Source organism: Echeneis naucrates, chromosome 12 (assembly GCF_900963305.1).
Source record: "Echeneis naucrates chromosome 12, fEcheNa1.1, whole genome shotgun sequence".
Classification (NCBI taxonomy): Eukaryota; Metazoa; Chordata; class Actinopteri; order Carangiformes; family Echeneidae; genus Echeneis; species Echeneis naucrates.
The window spans coordinates 6106517-6122702 of NC_042522.1; the positions used below are offsets into that span (position 1 = coordinate 6106517).

General features: G+C 42.0%; 1 protein-coding gene across 1 annotated transcript in view; it reads left to right on the forward strand.

The window, feature by feature from the left end:
* The window catches only part of ank1b (ankyrin 1, erythrocytic b), a 51885-nt gene extending 35699 nt beyond the window's left edge, over positions 1–16186 (forward strand). The window contains exons 25-42 of the mRNA XM_029516414.1: positions 97–160; positions 542–654; positions 1385–1609; positions 1966–2120; positions 2437–2648; positions 3466–3670; positions 3859–3955; positions 4089–4317; positions 4716–4844; positions 6118–6237; positions 7033–7117; positions 8246–8320; positions 8408–8539; positions 8779–8937; positions 14680–14979; positions 15259–15331; positions 15461–15731; positions 16082–16186. Coding sequence (XP_029372274.1) covers positions 97–160; positions 542–654; positions 1385–1609; positions 1966–2120; positions 2437–2648; positions 3466–3670; positions 3859–3955; positions 4089–4317; positions 4716–4844; positions 6118–6237; positions 7033–7117; positions 8246–8320; positions 8408–8539; positions 8779–8937; positions 14680–14979; positions 15259–15331; positions 15461–15731; positions 16082–16186 — 2749 coding nt within the window. The remainder of the gene's footprint in view (positions 1–96; positions 161–541; positions 655–1384; positions 1610–1965; positions 2121–2436; positions 2649–3465; positions 3671–3858; positions 3956–4088; positions 4318–4715; positions 4845–6117; positions 6238–7032; positions 7118–8245; positions 8321–8407; positions 8540–8778; positions 8938–14679; positions 14980–15258; positions 15332–15460; positions 15732–16081) is intronic.

The following is a 16186-nucleotide window of genomic DNA, read 5'->3' on the forward strand; positions in this document are numbered from 1 at the left end:
TTTGAATGTTTAATGACTCACAGTAGTATGCTAAAAAAGGATTTCTATCACGGATTAGTGGTCAGTCATTGGCTCTTGTCACTTCCTCTGCCACAGGCCCTATTCTCCTGCAATTCCCAGGATACCTTGTGTGTCCCCCGAGACAGTTCTGCTCGATCAGGTAGGCTTGATGCATGAAGATTAAAGCAGACATTGCATTTTGTAAGCATGTGTTATTTTATCCTATGGAAGACAGCAAGTCAGCATTAAAAGGTATTTTGATATTTATTTTTATCTCCTCTAATGGTTTGCGAATTTCTCTCTTTCATCTAATTTCTGTCTCACTTTCTTTGTGTCTGTCGTTCTTTCTCCTTTTCCACCCTCCTGTAATGGTGTATTTTTTTTTTTTTTTTTTTTTTTTTTATCGCCCTCTCCTTTCTCATCTTTTCTCTGTCCCTTATCTGTCATTCCATCTTCTGTCTTTGAATCTTTTTGGTCATGGTTATTTTACGGTCTCTGAATTTTTCACCCTCCTTTCTTTTTTCTCCCTCGCTGTCCTCAGCATACCCCCATCCCATTGCCAAAGGAGTATGATGAAGACTCTCTCATCCCGAGCAGTCCCGCTACAGAGACTTCAGATAACGTCAGCCCTGTGGCCAGCCCTATTCACACAGGGTAGGCTGATAAAACATTTTGTTTACTGATCATCATTGGCGTTACAACATTGTTGACATGAAATCAGAGTTGATATATTAAGTAAGTGACTACTGATTGTTTTTATTTGATTTAATCTAGGGTTTGTATTGTAACTTGCATAAATGATGCATCGAGAGAAACGCAAATTGTTCTCTGTTAGACTTTGTTTATGTTGTTAATCCATCAAACTCTAATTAGAGCATGCGACTAATGCAGCATGATGATTATTTGTTCAGTCGGCTGCTGATAATTTATGCAGAGAACAATGAGTCAGCATTTGAAAGTCAGAATATGAAGTGAAGGGAGATGGGTGACGAAGAGGAACTCATAGGCGAGACACACACACTCGAATACTCTGTCTGGTACAGGATCAGACGGCGTAGGTCGTTTTTTAATCATGCATGTCATTCTTCACTTAGTGGCTGCTCCAGATGGTTTGTCCTCCCCTGCCATGCTGAGACACTGAGATGAAAAGGGCAACGGCACTGTGAATTGGTGTTGCCTTTATGAATTACGCTGCAAAGTAAAAGATCAATTTAAACAGTACCAAAGAAAATTTGTTATGTTAGATGTGATGATAATTACAAAACTCAGATGTACTCTGATATAAAACTTCTTTCTTTTGGTCTCCACATGCTCTTGCCTCTTTTTTGGTGTTATTTATTGCCAAACGTATCTTGATCATGGAATGACTTCGTTTGACCTGCAGCTTCCTGGTGAGTTTTATGGTGGATGCTCGAGGAGGCTCCATGCGAGGCAGTAGGCACCACGGCCTGCGGGTCATCATCCCTCCGCGAACCTGCGCTGCACCGACACGGATTACCTGCCGACTGGTCAAACCTCAGAAATTGACCACACCTCCTCCTCTGGTGGAGGGGGAGGGGCTTGCAAGCCGCATCATCTCCTTAGGGCCATCCAGTATGCAGTTCCTTGGGTGAGTCAAATTTGTGTTGTCTGTACTTTAAAACCTGTGCATGCAGGTGCACAGTTATCTTGTGAAAGTTATTTCACAAGATAACTTTGAATAACAAGATGATTTATGTCTATTGTCATATAATTTGCATAAATGACATATTATGTCATGGTTACAGTGCCATCTAATGGACATGAATACATCTGCACCTCTCATAGAGTAAATCATGACTCTAATCAATAATCATACAGCTGACTTATGACATACGACGTCTTTATTATTAGAAAATCTATTTTTGTCACAAACCCCAATTTATTTGTTTCAAATTTTTGTTGAAACAAACCAGATTTTTATGCAGATTTTTGTGTCCTCCACAGGCCAGTGATTGTAGAAATCCCACACTTTGCGTCACTTGGCCGAGGAGACAGAGAGCTTGTGGTCCTCCGCAGTGAAAATGGGTCAGTCTGGAAGGAACATCGCAATCGCTATGGGGACGAAGTGTTGGAAACAATTTTGAATGGCATGGATGAAGGTTAGTGTGACAATAATGGATGCCATTCTCAGTGAGACCTAGCACTGATGCCGATTATTCAGTCTTAGTTGTGATTTATGACTGTGGGGTTGCAGAACAAGGACACGGAGAGAAGAGGCTCTTTCTTTTAATACAGAAATCTGTAATCATTTCTCTCACCTGGTTTTATGTCTCACCTGTGCCTGTATTAAGCCGTCAGTGTTTGCTGGATCTAACATTAGGTCTACTATTTTCTTCTCTCTGCTGTTCCCTGTGTTTGTTTTTGTATTAATGCCCTTTTTTCCTCTTCCGTCTGTTCATTCCTTGTCATCTGTAGACCTGGAGAGTCAAGAGGAGCTGGAGAAGAAGAGGATTCGCCGAATCATCTCCACTGACTTCCCCCTCTACTTTGCCGTGGTCTCCCGCGTTCAGCAAGAGAGTGATCTGATTGGTCCAGAGGGTGGCCGGCTGACCAGTAAGCTGGTGCCCCATGTGGAAGCCATCTTCCCTGAGACAGCCGTGACCAAAAGAGTGAGACTGGGTTTGCAGGTAAGAAGAGGAGCTGAATAAAAAGTTGATATAAAGTTGCAATATAAACAGCCACGCAAAGTGGTCACAGTTATGAGGAGTGTCTCAGGCTGTCATACTGAACTGCAGTGTTTCTAAATTAGCGTTTGGAACACGTGGCGTCCGTCCGGTCAAACAGAAGCTTTTTGGCGAATGTGTGGTCAACTTTCATTTATCCAGACTTCCACAGACACACATATGGGTACTTGGCAAACAGCGATGCTATCACCTCCACACGCACAACTCCTCCTCTTGATTCTGTTTTCCATGACAGAAAGATTATGAGCAGTTACGGTTTCCACATTTCAGTCCTTTTGGTCGCTTCAGTTTACATTATTGTCTGAGCACTGATCTGTCTCGGCACTTTTGTTACTTCAGGAAACTGCATGGACCCAAGTCTTGCTTCATGCTTATGCTGCTCTGTTTATGTTTTCCTTTTATCTAGCCATTCATCATTCCTCAGTTCCCTGATTTAAGTTGTGAGCCACACTGACCGAGCTGGTGCACAGATCTGAGTTGGGTCAGGTGTGAAATATGAATTAGTTGCATGTGTGAGTATGGCAGCGAGTTTGATGTTTCAGTCCCCAGCATGTGTCCTTTTTGTCTTGTTTTGTATTCTTTTCCTGTTTGCAGTCTATGTGCTACTTTATTGATCATTTACATATTTATATCACCCTTGTTCTTGAGTGGAGCTTCTGCATGTTCATATCCCAGCGTCATGTTCAGCTCTTTATCCTTTATTCTATCTATTTGCAATCTGCATTCATAAAAACCTTTTGCCTCACCTCTTCCATCTCAGGCGCAGCCAATCCCTGATGAACTGCTGACTCGGCAGCTTGGTAACCAAGCGACCTTCAGCCCCGTGGTTACCATCGAACCACGCCGACGCAAATTCCACCGTCCCATTGGCTTGCGCATCCCATTGCCGCCATCCTGGAGAGAGAGTCCTCGGGATGCTGGGGAGGGAGATACCACCAGCTTGCGTCTCCTCTGCAGTGTCATTGGTATGAAGATAACTATGTAAATTAGAAGTTTACCTACTTCTTTTATTGTATTGACTTTTTTGTGCTTGGATGATGGTTTTTTTGAAAAAAAAAAAAAAAGAAAGCTGTAAAACTGTGTAATTAAGCATTTGCCACCTTATTTGTCAGGACATTAACAGCACATTGTGATTGTTGTGATTGTGTCTCAGGTGGAACGGCGCCGGCTCAGTGGGAAGACATCACTGGTACCACAAAGTTGATGTATGCCAATAACTGTGCCAACTTCACCACAAATGTTTCTGCAAGGTGAGCACCTCAATCGCAGGACTAATTTATTACCAGTCAACTGTCCTCTCCTGCTCTCTTGCCCACAGCTGTATTTTAATCAAATTTCTATCCGCCATCTTTTTTCAACTTTTCCTGATTCTGCTTCATCCAGATTCTGGCTGGCGGACTGTCCACGTACAGCAGAGGCAGTGACCTTTGCCAACTTGCTGTACCGAGAACTTATGTCTGTACCATATATGGCCAAGTTTGTTATTTTTGCCAAGATGAATGAAGCTCGCGAGGGACGCTTGCGTTGTTACTGTATGACAGATGACAAGATGGACAAAACGTTAGAGCTGCATGAAAACTTCAGTGAAGTGGCCCGCAGTCGAGACATTGAGGTCAGTACAGGAAACGGTTCCAAGTTCACAAAAAGGGAAAGGTGTTGTTGAAAGCAATGCACCAACCTCAGACATTTTATCTGCCCAGTTGACTCTTGTTTTTAATATGATGTACAGGTGTACATACATAACATAACATTAGAGGGCTTCAAATGGAAACAGAAGCAATGATAGAAACAAAAGAGTCTTGTTTTTTGCATTGCTTCCAAAACCTCTCTATAGTGCGGAGCACAGTGCAGTGTTTTATTTGGAGTGGATTTGTGTGTCTTTGGCCAAGAAGTAATGATACCAAGCCTGTTGTTATGCAATTAAAAACATCTATGTAGTATTACACATTATGCGCCTGTCAAGCTCTAATTTGGCTTGTCAACCTTAATATGTCATGAAACTTTCCACAGCTGATGGAGGGCATGCCGCTGCACCTGGAGTGTTCTGGGAACCTAGTGCCCATTAGGAAGGCCACCCAGCAGCCTCGCAGTTTCAGCTTTCAGGCCTTCAGAGATAACAGACTGCCCGTCTCTGTCAAGGTCTGTCTCCATCTGACTGCTCATATGCCTGCTTTTCTATCACTCACTACGTGTTTGTACAGTGTTGTGGTTTTGTTTGTCCAACGGTTCAACGTTAGAAGGCCCAGTTAGTTAGTTTCCCCCCCTTAGCCTCCACCTGCTGAACACCCAGACGAGCTGTTCATATGGTGGTTTTGTTTGTCTGTTTGTTTTTCACTGTGATATCTGTGGGCTAGGCTTTTCAGTGTCCTGCCATTAGCTTGTAAAAGTTCAGATAAAAGTGCACAGTAATGTGTCCTCTGTGCACTCAGCACCCCATAAAAGCCAAAGGAAGAAAAAAAGTGAACTCTACCTCTGAAAAACACGACACAAATACCAAAATAATAACTGTCCAAGTTCGTGCCTGATTTCACCATGTGAGACTGTAATATTTTTTTGCTGTGGTTTTTCCATGGAACTGAGTCGTGTTTTTATATTTTCTGTTGTTTAAAGCCCCTCTCTTGAGCTGTATCTGTGCCTCTTTATGTCTGTCTTGTAGTTATACTCATGTCATTTTTCATTGGTTGTGTTTAGCACTTTCTGCCTGTCAGTGTTTTTCTGTCCATGTGTGTCTGCCAGTGTAACATGCTCACACGCACACACACACGCACACACACAATGCGACTGTTTGGCATCAGCTAAAGAATGATATAAATGTCTTTCTCGTTACGGAGTAGCCAAGAAACAAACCACTTACCTATCTACCTGTCTACTGTCTTGGGTAATTGTTTGCATGACCTGTGACTCCCTCACTTTCTTTGCCTGCCTTCCTATCTTGCGGCCTTGCCTGTCTGTATGTGTCTGTCTCACTGTCTCTCTTTCTCTCTCTCACGGTCACTCTGTAACTGTCTGGTCTGACAGACGTCCAGGTAAAATGTACAGGTAAATCTCTCCCTCTCGCCTGCCTGTGGACTGCTTCCATCCCTGTTTCCCTTGCTCCTCGTCCCATGTTGCTGCGCCACATGCTCGAGACATTGTGGAGGGATCTAATACCTGTTTTGATCTGTTTTTCTCCCTCCTCTTCTTCGTTCTTACTCTGTTTCATTCTCTTACCCTCTTGCACATTCTGTCACTTAACCTTTCTCCCCTTTTCACTTCTTTTCTTTTCTCTTTATCTGACTGCTTTTGCTCGTTCTTTTTTTTTTTTGTTCCTCTATTCGACCTCCTTTTCCCTGTATTTTCTCTTTCCATATTCTTTGTTCTTTTTCTCTCTTTCTTTTTCTTCCTCTCTCTATCTGTCGTTTTTTCACATCAGGTCAGAGATAGTAACAAAGATGCCACTGGCTTTTTATCCTTTCTGCGGAAGTGCACCAAGTACGAGGACGCACAGCATGTGCTGTGTAACCTTAACATAACCATGCCACCTTGCACCAAGGTAAGCACAAACCTTTGTGTTTGAATTCCCTTACAAGGGCGTAACTTTGGGTCTACCATTAGGGATGTTAAATATTTTTATTGAATCAGAATCATGTGATTATATTGGGAGGGTTATATTGGCTGGATCTAATTTTTGCGGGGATCATGACCCCCTTATCCCCCGTGCAAATTACGCCCTTGCCCTCAGACCTAAGAATGTCACGTAGCCACCTGGAAACAGAATTCTCCAAATATGAAGTCAGTTTTTGTCGTTGTACTGCAACGTACAACTCAATTTGGTCAATTTGGTCCTTTGAACCAGTAAAAATAATGATCAGCTGGAGTTCAGATGTCTGACAGGAGAAGAATTATCTTATAAGTATTTACTGCAGGTTTGGTATCAAGGAGAAACAGATGAGCACTACAGAGCTGTGACACTAGTAATGGCAGCTTTGTGTTTTACAACAATATCAAAAAGTAACCAATTGTGTGAGACAGTAAATGAGGCCTTGGGAAACAATATGAACATTGGAAGTGATAAAGACGATGTCATCAACTGTGGAGCATTGGCTAGTATATCTTATTGGCCAGTATGTTCTGCTTACTGGTGAACCTCCTTTGATAATTTTACTTCCAGAATAGGGAATAGTTTAATCATCATGGGTCAAGTAGTCTATAATTTAATGTCTAGCTAATTAACTAATGGAATAGTTTTCACCCCGCAGATTTGGACATTACATTCCTCATGACTTATTTTGATGTCCACCTTTGATTTTGCCAGCAGCGTATCCAAACTGTTTTCGTTTATTCTCAGGTTGCTGGAAGTGAGGAGCGCAGGAGAACTTTAACCCCTCTCGCCCTAAGAGAGCGCTACAGTGCCCTGAACGAGCCTGGCATGGGTGAGTCTTTCGCTGCCTGACTGTCAGCCCTCTCCTGATATAAACCCAGTGGAGACGGGCACTGAATGTTGCATTGCCTCTTACCCACAACCCTCTGCTTCCCACTCTACCCTCTCTATATCCCCCCGATCTGTCTCGCGTGCACGCATGGCGCAAAGACTGAGCCTTGGATGCAATGCACTGCTCTACAATATGCCCCAGAGTTTTTTGCAGTGCAGTTCGAGTAGATCTCATTGAAAGACAAGTAGCAATCCCTAATGCGACCTGAAATGGCTCCATGGCACATGGCCCTTTGGCCTCCCTTTCCTCAGTGTCCTGGTGGCTATAACACCTGATGAATGACTACTGTGATTGGTTTTGCATGGCGCTGGTGTCTCCACTGCGATTTCCAATGGCATGGCAGCAGATACTGTTAGCATTAGCACTGTAGCTTAGTACTGGGAATGGGCAGGACCTCGCAGTGGAGCTAGACAGAAGAGCCCTTATACTGGCCTGAGGTAAATGAATAAGAGTCAAGTTGGCCGTTCTGGTTGATTTGAGTGGTGCTGATGGCGGGTGGTGGGGAAATTGAAAGGCCTTTTCTGTCTATCACATACACAGTGCTGCTACATACTACTGCACCTGACTCCCTCTGTAAATGTTACTGAATGCTACTTCGACTGGTGAGACTAGCACATGAGTGAACCCCAAATTCTAACCTCCCCTGCCTTTATGGTGTGCTAACCCTGAGGATTATATGGACGAAAACAATGTTATGGGTGCTGCTTATTTCCTTCAACAGGCAGATGCTTTGGTCAAGGTAGGTATTGTTATTCATAATTTTTAAGAGCAACTCAAGTTAACGTGCTTTAAGTGCTTTGAGAAACAAATGAATTGAAACCAGAAGAGAAAATGAAAAAAATCAATAATTACTTTTGAGTAGCATTAATTACACACATTTGGATAGTTCAGAACCAACATTATCTACCGCTTATGGCCAAGAAACAACAATTTCAGCTGGACTGTCCAAATAAAGTGTGACCTTAAAGTTACAATCTCCTCAACTGAGGGTCTCAAGCATTTAGCAGGAATACAGGTTATGTGTGCACCCATAGGTGCTCTTAAACTAGCTGTTTCTTCTCTCTTTAGCCACAGTGAATGCTATGGAGAGGACTGAGACCAAAATCAACATCATATCTGAACAGCTCGGTTTGAGCTGGGCAGGTCAGTGGCTTTTAATGGTGTAATTTGTATTTCTTTCCCTTTTTTAAATGTATACTAATTTAACTTCTTGTTCTGGACTCTGGGCAGAGTTAGCACGAGAGCTTCAGTTTGGTGTGGACGACATCAACCGGATTCGTGTGGAGAATCCCAACTCACTACTGGACCAGAGCTCTACACTGCTCAACCTGTGGGCCAGTAGGGAAGGCAAAAGGGCCAAGAGTGAGTCCAACACAGCTGTAGATCTGGATCTAAATGCTCTCCATTCATTTCTCAGTACAAAAGAAACTGCTGAAAGTTAGAGAGATGTTGCATCATCACATCGTATACCCGTTTTCAGATGATTTAATCGTTAGGTTCACTGTATTTCCAAACTGCTGTTTACCTTTGTCTCCTCATGCACACTCTCTTTTTCTGGTGTTTTCGTGTCCCCTGCTCTGATATGTATATTCCCCTCTCAGTGGAGAGCCTGTACATCGCTCTAAAAAACATTGACCGTGCAGACATTGTGACATCAGTGGAAGGTCAGACTTCACAGCCGGTGCCAGGTGATTCAGAGGAGGGTGCCTGTCGACTTGGAAACCGTGACTCCACACTGCTGTCCCCGAGTGTCATTAATGGTAAGTCACACAAACACCAACATTACACACAAGACAATATTCAAATCAACATATTTGCTACGTAGAAATGTAAAAGAAATGTACCTTCATCTTCAAAAAGTGGTTGAATTCTGTATTTAGCCTTAAAGCCTTGTTGCCACAAAGTAGTTGAAAAAATCTTGCTCTGAGTTGAAATTATTTGACTTTTTTGCATAGTATGTTACAAATCCATGTAATGTAATCAAACATTTTTGCAGCTTAATTCTACTAAAACATCTTCAGTGCAGTCTTGATTCAAGGCATGAGCTGAAAAGGCCAAACTGATTGTTCATGTGGTTTTATGGGAGACTGCAAGATCAAATCAATTTGGAATGATGTTATTGTCTGATAATTGTCCCTTCATGATCTGTAATGATCAGAAATGGAAAGTTTATAGGAATTTCCTGCTCAGGCAGGCATTGAAGGAAAGTTAATCACAAGTTCAGCCATTTCAGCTTTACATCAGTTTGAAAAATGTTTGTATAGAAACGATTTTGACTTTCAGTCATTCCTAAAGCGTTTATTGACTCAAATGCCATTATCGAACAGATGTATTGGTCATGACAGTTAGTATATTTGACACTACTGAAATCTGAGACCAAATTCTTCAGTATTATAAGGTGAGCTGTTGTTCTCATTTACTTTCCACCTCTGAAAACCTCCCAGCTTCACTGAATTTGGGTAACAGCCATGTCACCTTATCTCTGTTGCTCCACAAGAGATCACGGACACAAGGCCATTGCGTCTAGTCCACAAGCCTCGAGTTATTAGGCCCCCGTTTTTCAGAAGGGGTAAGTTGAAGGGGCCTTGGGCTGCATGGTGTTTTGCTGCTCATGTAAATAATGACGATGATGAATATGAGTCCCGAGTCGTGTTTTTGAGGTCGGAGAAATGATGTCATTCTCCCACCATGAACCCAGCCTTTTGCAGCATGCAGGAAGGGCACAGGGGCACAAGTCTTTTTTTTTTTTCCTTTTTTTTTTTTGTTGTTGTTGTTGTTGTTTCAGTTAAAGTTTTTCACACCTCATATTTGAGCCCTGAACATGATGGTTTTTATTCTTCTGATTTGAAAGTAGAAACGAGGCTAAAATTCTTCCTGATGATTCCTGATTTTTAATCATGGATGGTTGGGATTGTTGAGATTTCATTTGAGTGTACGTGTCACTGTGTGAGGATGTCCACACACAGACGTGCACACACGCACACACACACACACACACACACACAAATACGTACATGAATGTGTGTGTGTGTGTTTGTGTGTTGTGTATACGGGCGTGTGCGTGTCTGGGATGGATACACTACTCAAAAGTTGCACAAGTACACAGATGTTAGTTTGCTCTGGGCCTTCATACCTTGTTTCAATTCGTCCTTCCTTCTTTCTCCTCTTCCTGAGAACAAGATAAAATTTCCCCCTGTCTGATTAGGATCATCCAGCTGACATTGTTACATAACTGCAATGTTCTAGCGGCCTTGAAATTTTGTCTTCTTTCTCAGGGCGTTCTTTCTCTCTTTCACTATCCTACTTTCAGTCTTTCTCTGAACCTATAACATGTCATATCTGCTGCCCAGCCGCCCTGCTCCTCCTCCTCTTCCTCCCTTCTCCTGCTCTTCTTCCGCACAGCTCTTCCTGTCCGACCTCTGACCTCATATGACCTCATGTTGACCTCTGGGCCTCCTCTTCTCTTGTCATCTTATTTTCCCACGCTCCTCCCTCGTTCAGTCGAGCGGGGACCCTCTCCTCCTCTCTAAATCCAGCTCTGTGTGTGTACTACAGTTTGTGCATGTGCATGCTGCATGCTTTGCTGTTGTAGTATCTGCCTGTGTGTGCGTGAGTTTGTGGTTGTGCGTGGGCATGTTTCAGGTACTGTGCTGTAATAGATCATTATTCTAAGTACTCGCAGAAAGTCAAGTCACTCTATTCAGCTCAGGGCCCTACAAGTTAAAAGGAGCTCAGTGTTATTCTCAAGTTACATTAAAAAAATAAATAAATAAATAAATACATTCAGACAAAGAAAATGTTTGTGTCTTTAGTGAAAAGGATGTGTGTGTATGCAGTTTCTTGAAAGAAATAAAGTGTGTTGTTTTTAATTATTACACCTTAATGTGCATGGCATGCTTTCGATGTACGAATTTTTCTTCACAGTGTAAAATGTTTTCTCTGTTCAATGGGTGTATTTCAGTCTTGTTTTAAATGCTATATTAACAAACAAATGTTTTCTTTTTCTTTTCTTGTATAATAAATAGTGTGTTTTGTTTAATACTACCCTGTAGCACAGAGTCAGCTACGTAGCACATAATGTTCAATGCACAATGTTGCTGTGGTATAATGTTTTTCATTCATGGGTAAATGAAGTATCTGTAAATTAACTATGGTTTTGCACATTTTGTATTTTGAACATGTTTTACTTTTGTAAAACTTTCTAGAACTGTTGATCTCTCAGTGAAAATTTGCATAAAAGCAAAAGAAAATTTTTCACCAGGATACTTTCCTTTAGAGTTTTGAGGGATTTTTCATAGAGCAGGTTTTGCCCAAGTTCAATGAAAAACTCATTGTCAACATTGTCTGAACATTATTTCCCAGCAGTAATTATGCTCTGATGTGTCTGTGTATTAGTTTGGGTGTGTGATTATTTCTCTACATTTATGCCTTAATTGCAAGCCAAGTGTGTGTCCTCATCTGTATTTCAATGAGCACAGTATTGTGCGTCTGTGTATGTGTGTGTGTGTGTGTGTGTGTGTGTGAGTGCGTATGTGTGCAGTGGAAAAGTGGTGTGCTGTGCAATGTGTTGTCTTTCATTTGTTTCCTGTGCCATGATAATATCTGTGGAGTTTATTTGTGCTTCACCACATACTGTGCCTTTGACACTTTGTGTGTGTCTGTGTTTAAATAGCAGGAGTGAAGGGAAAGGCTAACCCAGATCCCTCTAACTCATTCTAACCTTCATTCTAATTCTGACTCATTCCTCCCTGTTCACCTCATTCTGATGCCATTTCTCATCATCCTGGCCCTGCACCATCCCAGAAACACACACACACACACACACACACACACACACACACCCACACTTGCAAACATTATGGTTCATTCGTGCATAAACTTTGAGGAAAAAAGTTGTTTATATAGTAAAGGGGTATTTCACCCATTATTGCACACTATTATAAATCACATTAGATTACGTTTTTTTTTTTTTTCCTTCACAGTTTTAGATCCTGAGAGAGTCTATTTTTTGGGAGCTCAGTTTGCTGGTAAAATGTTAATTATCCTCACAGATTATTCTGACCTTGAAGTATTTCAAATCTAACAAAACTAAACACAGGAGTGGTCAACTTTCTCATATTTCTGTTGCTAGACCATAATAGCCAAGGGCAGAATCTTCTTAGATATGATTTTTACTTTGTACTATGTTTTGTTTCCACTTCACGACATTTTTCATTCAGTGTAATATAAGATTAAAAGATTAACTTTTTTCCTGAGAATTTATCTTAACAGTTTTAATCCCAGTAATACCCAAATCCATTCATCAAAGTTTAAGTTAATCAGAAAGCGTTCCTTTTGAAATGAATGTGTTCATAAATTATAGACATTTATATTATATTGCCTGAAGGTGAACCATTCCTTAGAAGTCAGTGACTCTTGCATGAAAATCCCCTTCGCCTTTTTTTTCTTATTACTTTTGCAAATATTATTAGAAAGTCAAAATTGAAGGGAAAAGTCATGCTATACCTGGGGTTGTTCTTTAAAGCCCCCTTAAACCCCACAGCATCTACTTTGTTTTCATGTTTTTGTTGTTCATGATGCTAACCTGAAACATTTTCTGCAAGACTGCACCACAGATGCGAACAATGCATGTTTACTAAAATTTTGGGTGAAGTACTCCTTTACTCCTCAATTCCACCGAATTTCATTCATTTGAATTCATGATGTGACAACTTATTAACTAATTATGGGAGATCATTCAGGCAATCTCTGATCCATATTTGTCACACGAAAACTATTCTTGACAAATATCACCAAAAATAACATGTGGGCTATTATTCAGATAAACTAAAATTAGTTGAAATGCTGAATACTTGCTAATATTTAGTTAAAAAGCATATTTAACTGTCAGTTGAAAATAAGTTAATGTCAAAATACGACATCATGACATCAAAATATAATTTTTTTTAGATGAGCATAATAAAAGTCAAAAGTAAAAACACCAACTATGACAAAACATTTAAGAGGCACACAAAACATACTGTATCTGAAATACTCCAGCAGTAAACAAATTAATTTTCGTTGAACAGTATTGAGTACTTGAATTTTTTGTGCTGAAATTAATATTTATGAGGAACAGGAAAATAATATCCGATAGTTTGTGTGTCTGTATTTGACAGTGTTGTGTGCGTCCGCCTGTATTTTCTAGTATTATTCCTGTCTGTTATTACGTAATCCTATACGATTTGTACGGAATTAAATGATAAAAAGTGTGTGTCGAATAATTTGTCAGCACACCCTGTTGTAATTTGTCAATTTTAAATTCTTTCCATTAACAGTCTAGCCCTCCACAGCCTGGTGAAGAGATGAATAATTGAGTAATAGAAAATAATTCATATGTCAGCAAAAATGGAGAGCAGTTTAATTAAATCAAGGACAAAATAATATTTCACTATTACAGTTTGTGTGATGTAGTGTCTGTATGTGTATGACTGTATGTACGCAGTGATTTCAATCTGGATGTTTGGGATGCAGACATAAAAGCATGTCTCTGATATGCAGCTACAGGAGAACGGAACTTGCATTTTCCGCTGTAGAAGCTGCAAGATGCTGCTAACTCCCACCCAGGGGCCTGTAACAGGGTTGGAACGATAACAGATAATTACATAAAGCTTTGGTATTTGAAACACGGCTCATCTAAATTTCTAGTCTTAACAACCCAGACTGATTAGTTACAAATATACAGTATACCCTCTTAATGCTGCAGTTTTATTATTGATGATCACAGAGTAAAGTGGAACGCATACTGATCCTACGGGGACATTTTATTATCATTTGTGATCAGGACACTGAAATTTTTCTTTCAGAAAGAGGGGAAGATTGCTAAACCTGTAATACAGCTTGTATGTGGAATCTCTATCGTGCCAACCCTGCAATTAAAACACAATGTTAGATTCTTTTTTGTCTCTTATCAAGGACACACAATGTATGTTCTGCATATTCCCTTTGATACACAGAGGCAAACTATGGTCCTGCACCATTCACCTGACACGCCAAAGCCCTTTTACCCCTCACCTCACTCTTACTGCTGTGTCCCAATACCAATAACCTGTGCTTCATTTGCATTTAACCCAAATAACTAAGAGAATCAATCCAAATATTTTGTACATCAGTGAGGCAACCTAACAGTGGAAAGATGAAGAAATCTAATTCAGCTGTTTATCATGCCATTGTGCCTTAAAGTGAATGTAGTTGAAAACATCTCGGATTTATTCAGTGTCTTAAGGATTCATTTGTCTTTCTCATCACAATGAAAGAAACGAACTGAAGGATGTTGCCATCCTAAATTAGAGGTCCAAACTACAGAAAAGCCAATTCTATCCTGGCAAATTGGGACAGGGCTGCACCCCACTGTTTCCCTTTTAGTTTGGAGAAACAGCTGACCCGCCGCCTTCCCATCCTCCCCCTGGCTGTGCCTGCGTGGTGTTAGTCTTTCTCTTGTCTCGCCTCTGTCTTCCCTCCAGGTTATGGGCTGGTGCAGGAGGAGCTTCTGTCCCCGGCCTCCATGCAGTACAGCTTGCCCTCTCCACTGGGTGTGGAGCCGTACTGGCAAGAAGTGTCCAGCCTTGAATGCGCCCCAATTGCCACCACAGAGGAAGACACGTTAATGGAGATGTCGGACGTTCAGGTGTGGCCGGCAGGGGTCAGCCCCTCGCTGGTTACAGTGGAGGACTCATCACTAGAGGGCAGCAGTCGGGCGGATGACTCAGAGGGTGCCACGCTCTCCCTTCCCTGCAGCTTGGGTCGCCCGAGCAGCGGAGCCAGTGGGGCCAGTGGCTCCATCATGGAGCTGGAGGAGGAGGAGGAGGAGGAGGAGGAGGAAGGGGAGGTTGAGGAGGAGGAGGCGCCACTGGAGCCAGTAAGTGTGCTGGCAGAAAGAGACAGGGTGAGGGCCAGTGGTGCAGTTCCCAAGGTCAACCTAAACGGCCAGCTTGGAGGTCAGAGGTCGGATGGGAGGAGAGTGGAGCCCCTTGTGGCAGGAGGAGGAGCAAAAGGAGGAGGTGCAGGGCTGGGTTCAGTGGAAGGGGTTTCTGTTGTTGCAGGCCAGCAGATGTATGCCCAGCAGTATGAGATGACAGGACTGAGTCGGGCTTCAGAGCACAATGGAGACAACCGGTATGTCGGCTTTAACTGCCTTTGTGGATCTCTTCACACTGTCTGTAGTTAAAATGGCCACCAACATCCACCATATGTCTGTGTTGTTCATCTCTTTACTTTCTGCTTTATTTGTGTTTTGCTTTCCAGGATGGTGGGAGGTGGAGCCTTTCAGCCCTATCTGCCAGACAAGGACTCCATGCAGGGCTGGGTTGGTTCAGTGTCATCGGGGCGTGACGGCATCGTGCAAGGCTTGCGCGTGGCCCAAGAGGCTCTGCTGACTCCGGTGTGTGACACGGGTTACTCTCAGGTGCTGCGTGGGCGCCTCCTGCAGGGCACGCAGCCCTTTGAGAAAGGGCTAGGCTTCTCTCATCAGGAGGCGAGCCAACATGCTTGGGAACAGGAGCAGAGGCGGGTCCAGGTCAGGTTGCTACGCCGACCACCCGCCGCTTCCTGCACCTGGAGAGGGAACATTTTTGTCCATCCCTTTATCTTTTTTGAATGATCAGATGGGAAGACAATCACTCAATTTGATTTTTCTTGCTCATAACCATCAACAGTTTTAGCCTCACTTAAACAAAAGTCATCAAAATGGATCATTTTGATGAAGCCACAGAACTGGACCACAATTGATGTGTTGTGTGGTGCAACACATGAGAAATATCTGCCATGAAATAATTTTCAGTTTTGTTTTACATTATGATTGCATACAATTAATCATTGTACAAATATGAATCTAAAATAGTTTTCATTTGTGTTATTTCTCCACAGAGAGAAGAAAAAGAGGACTATGCTGCTGAGGCGCAGTTTGTTGATGAACACGGACACATGCTCACAAGACGGGTCAGTCAGTTGTGTTTCCATCATTTCCACTGA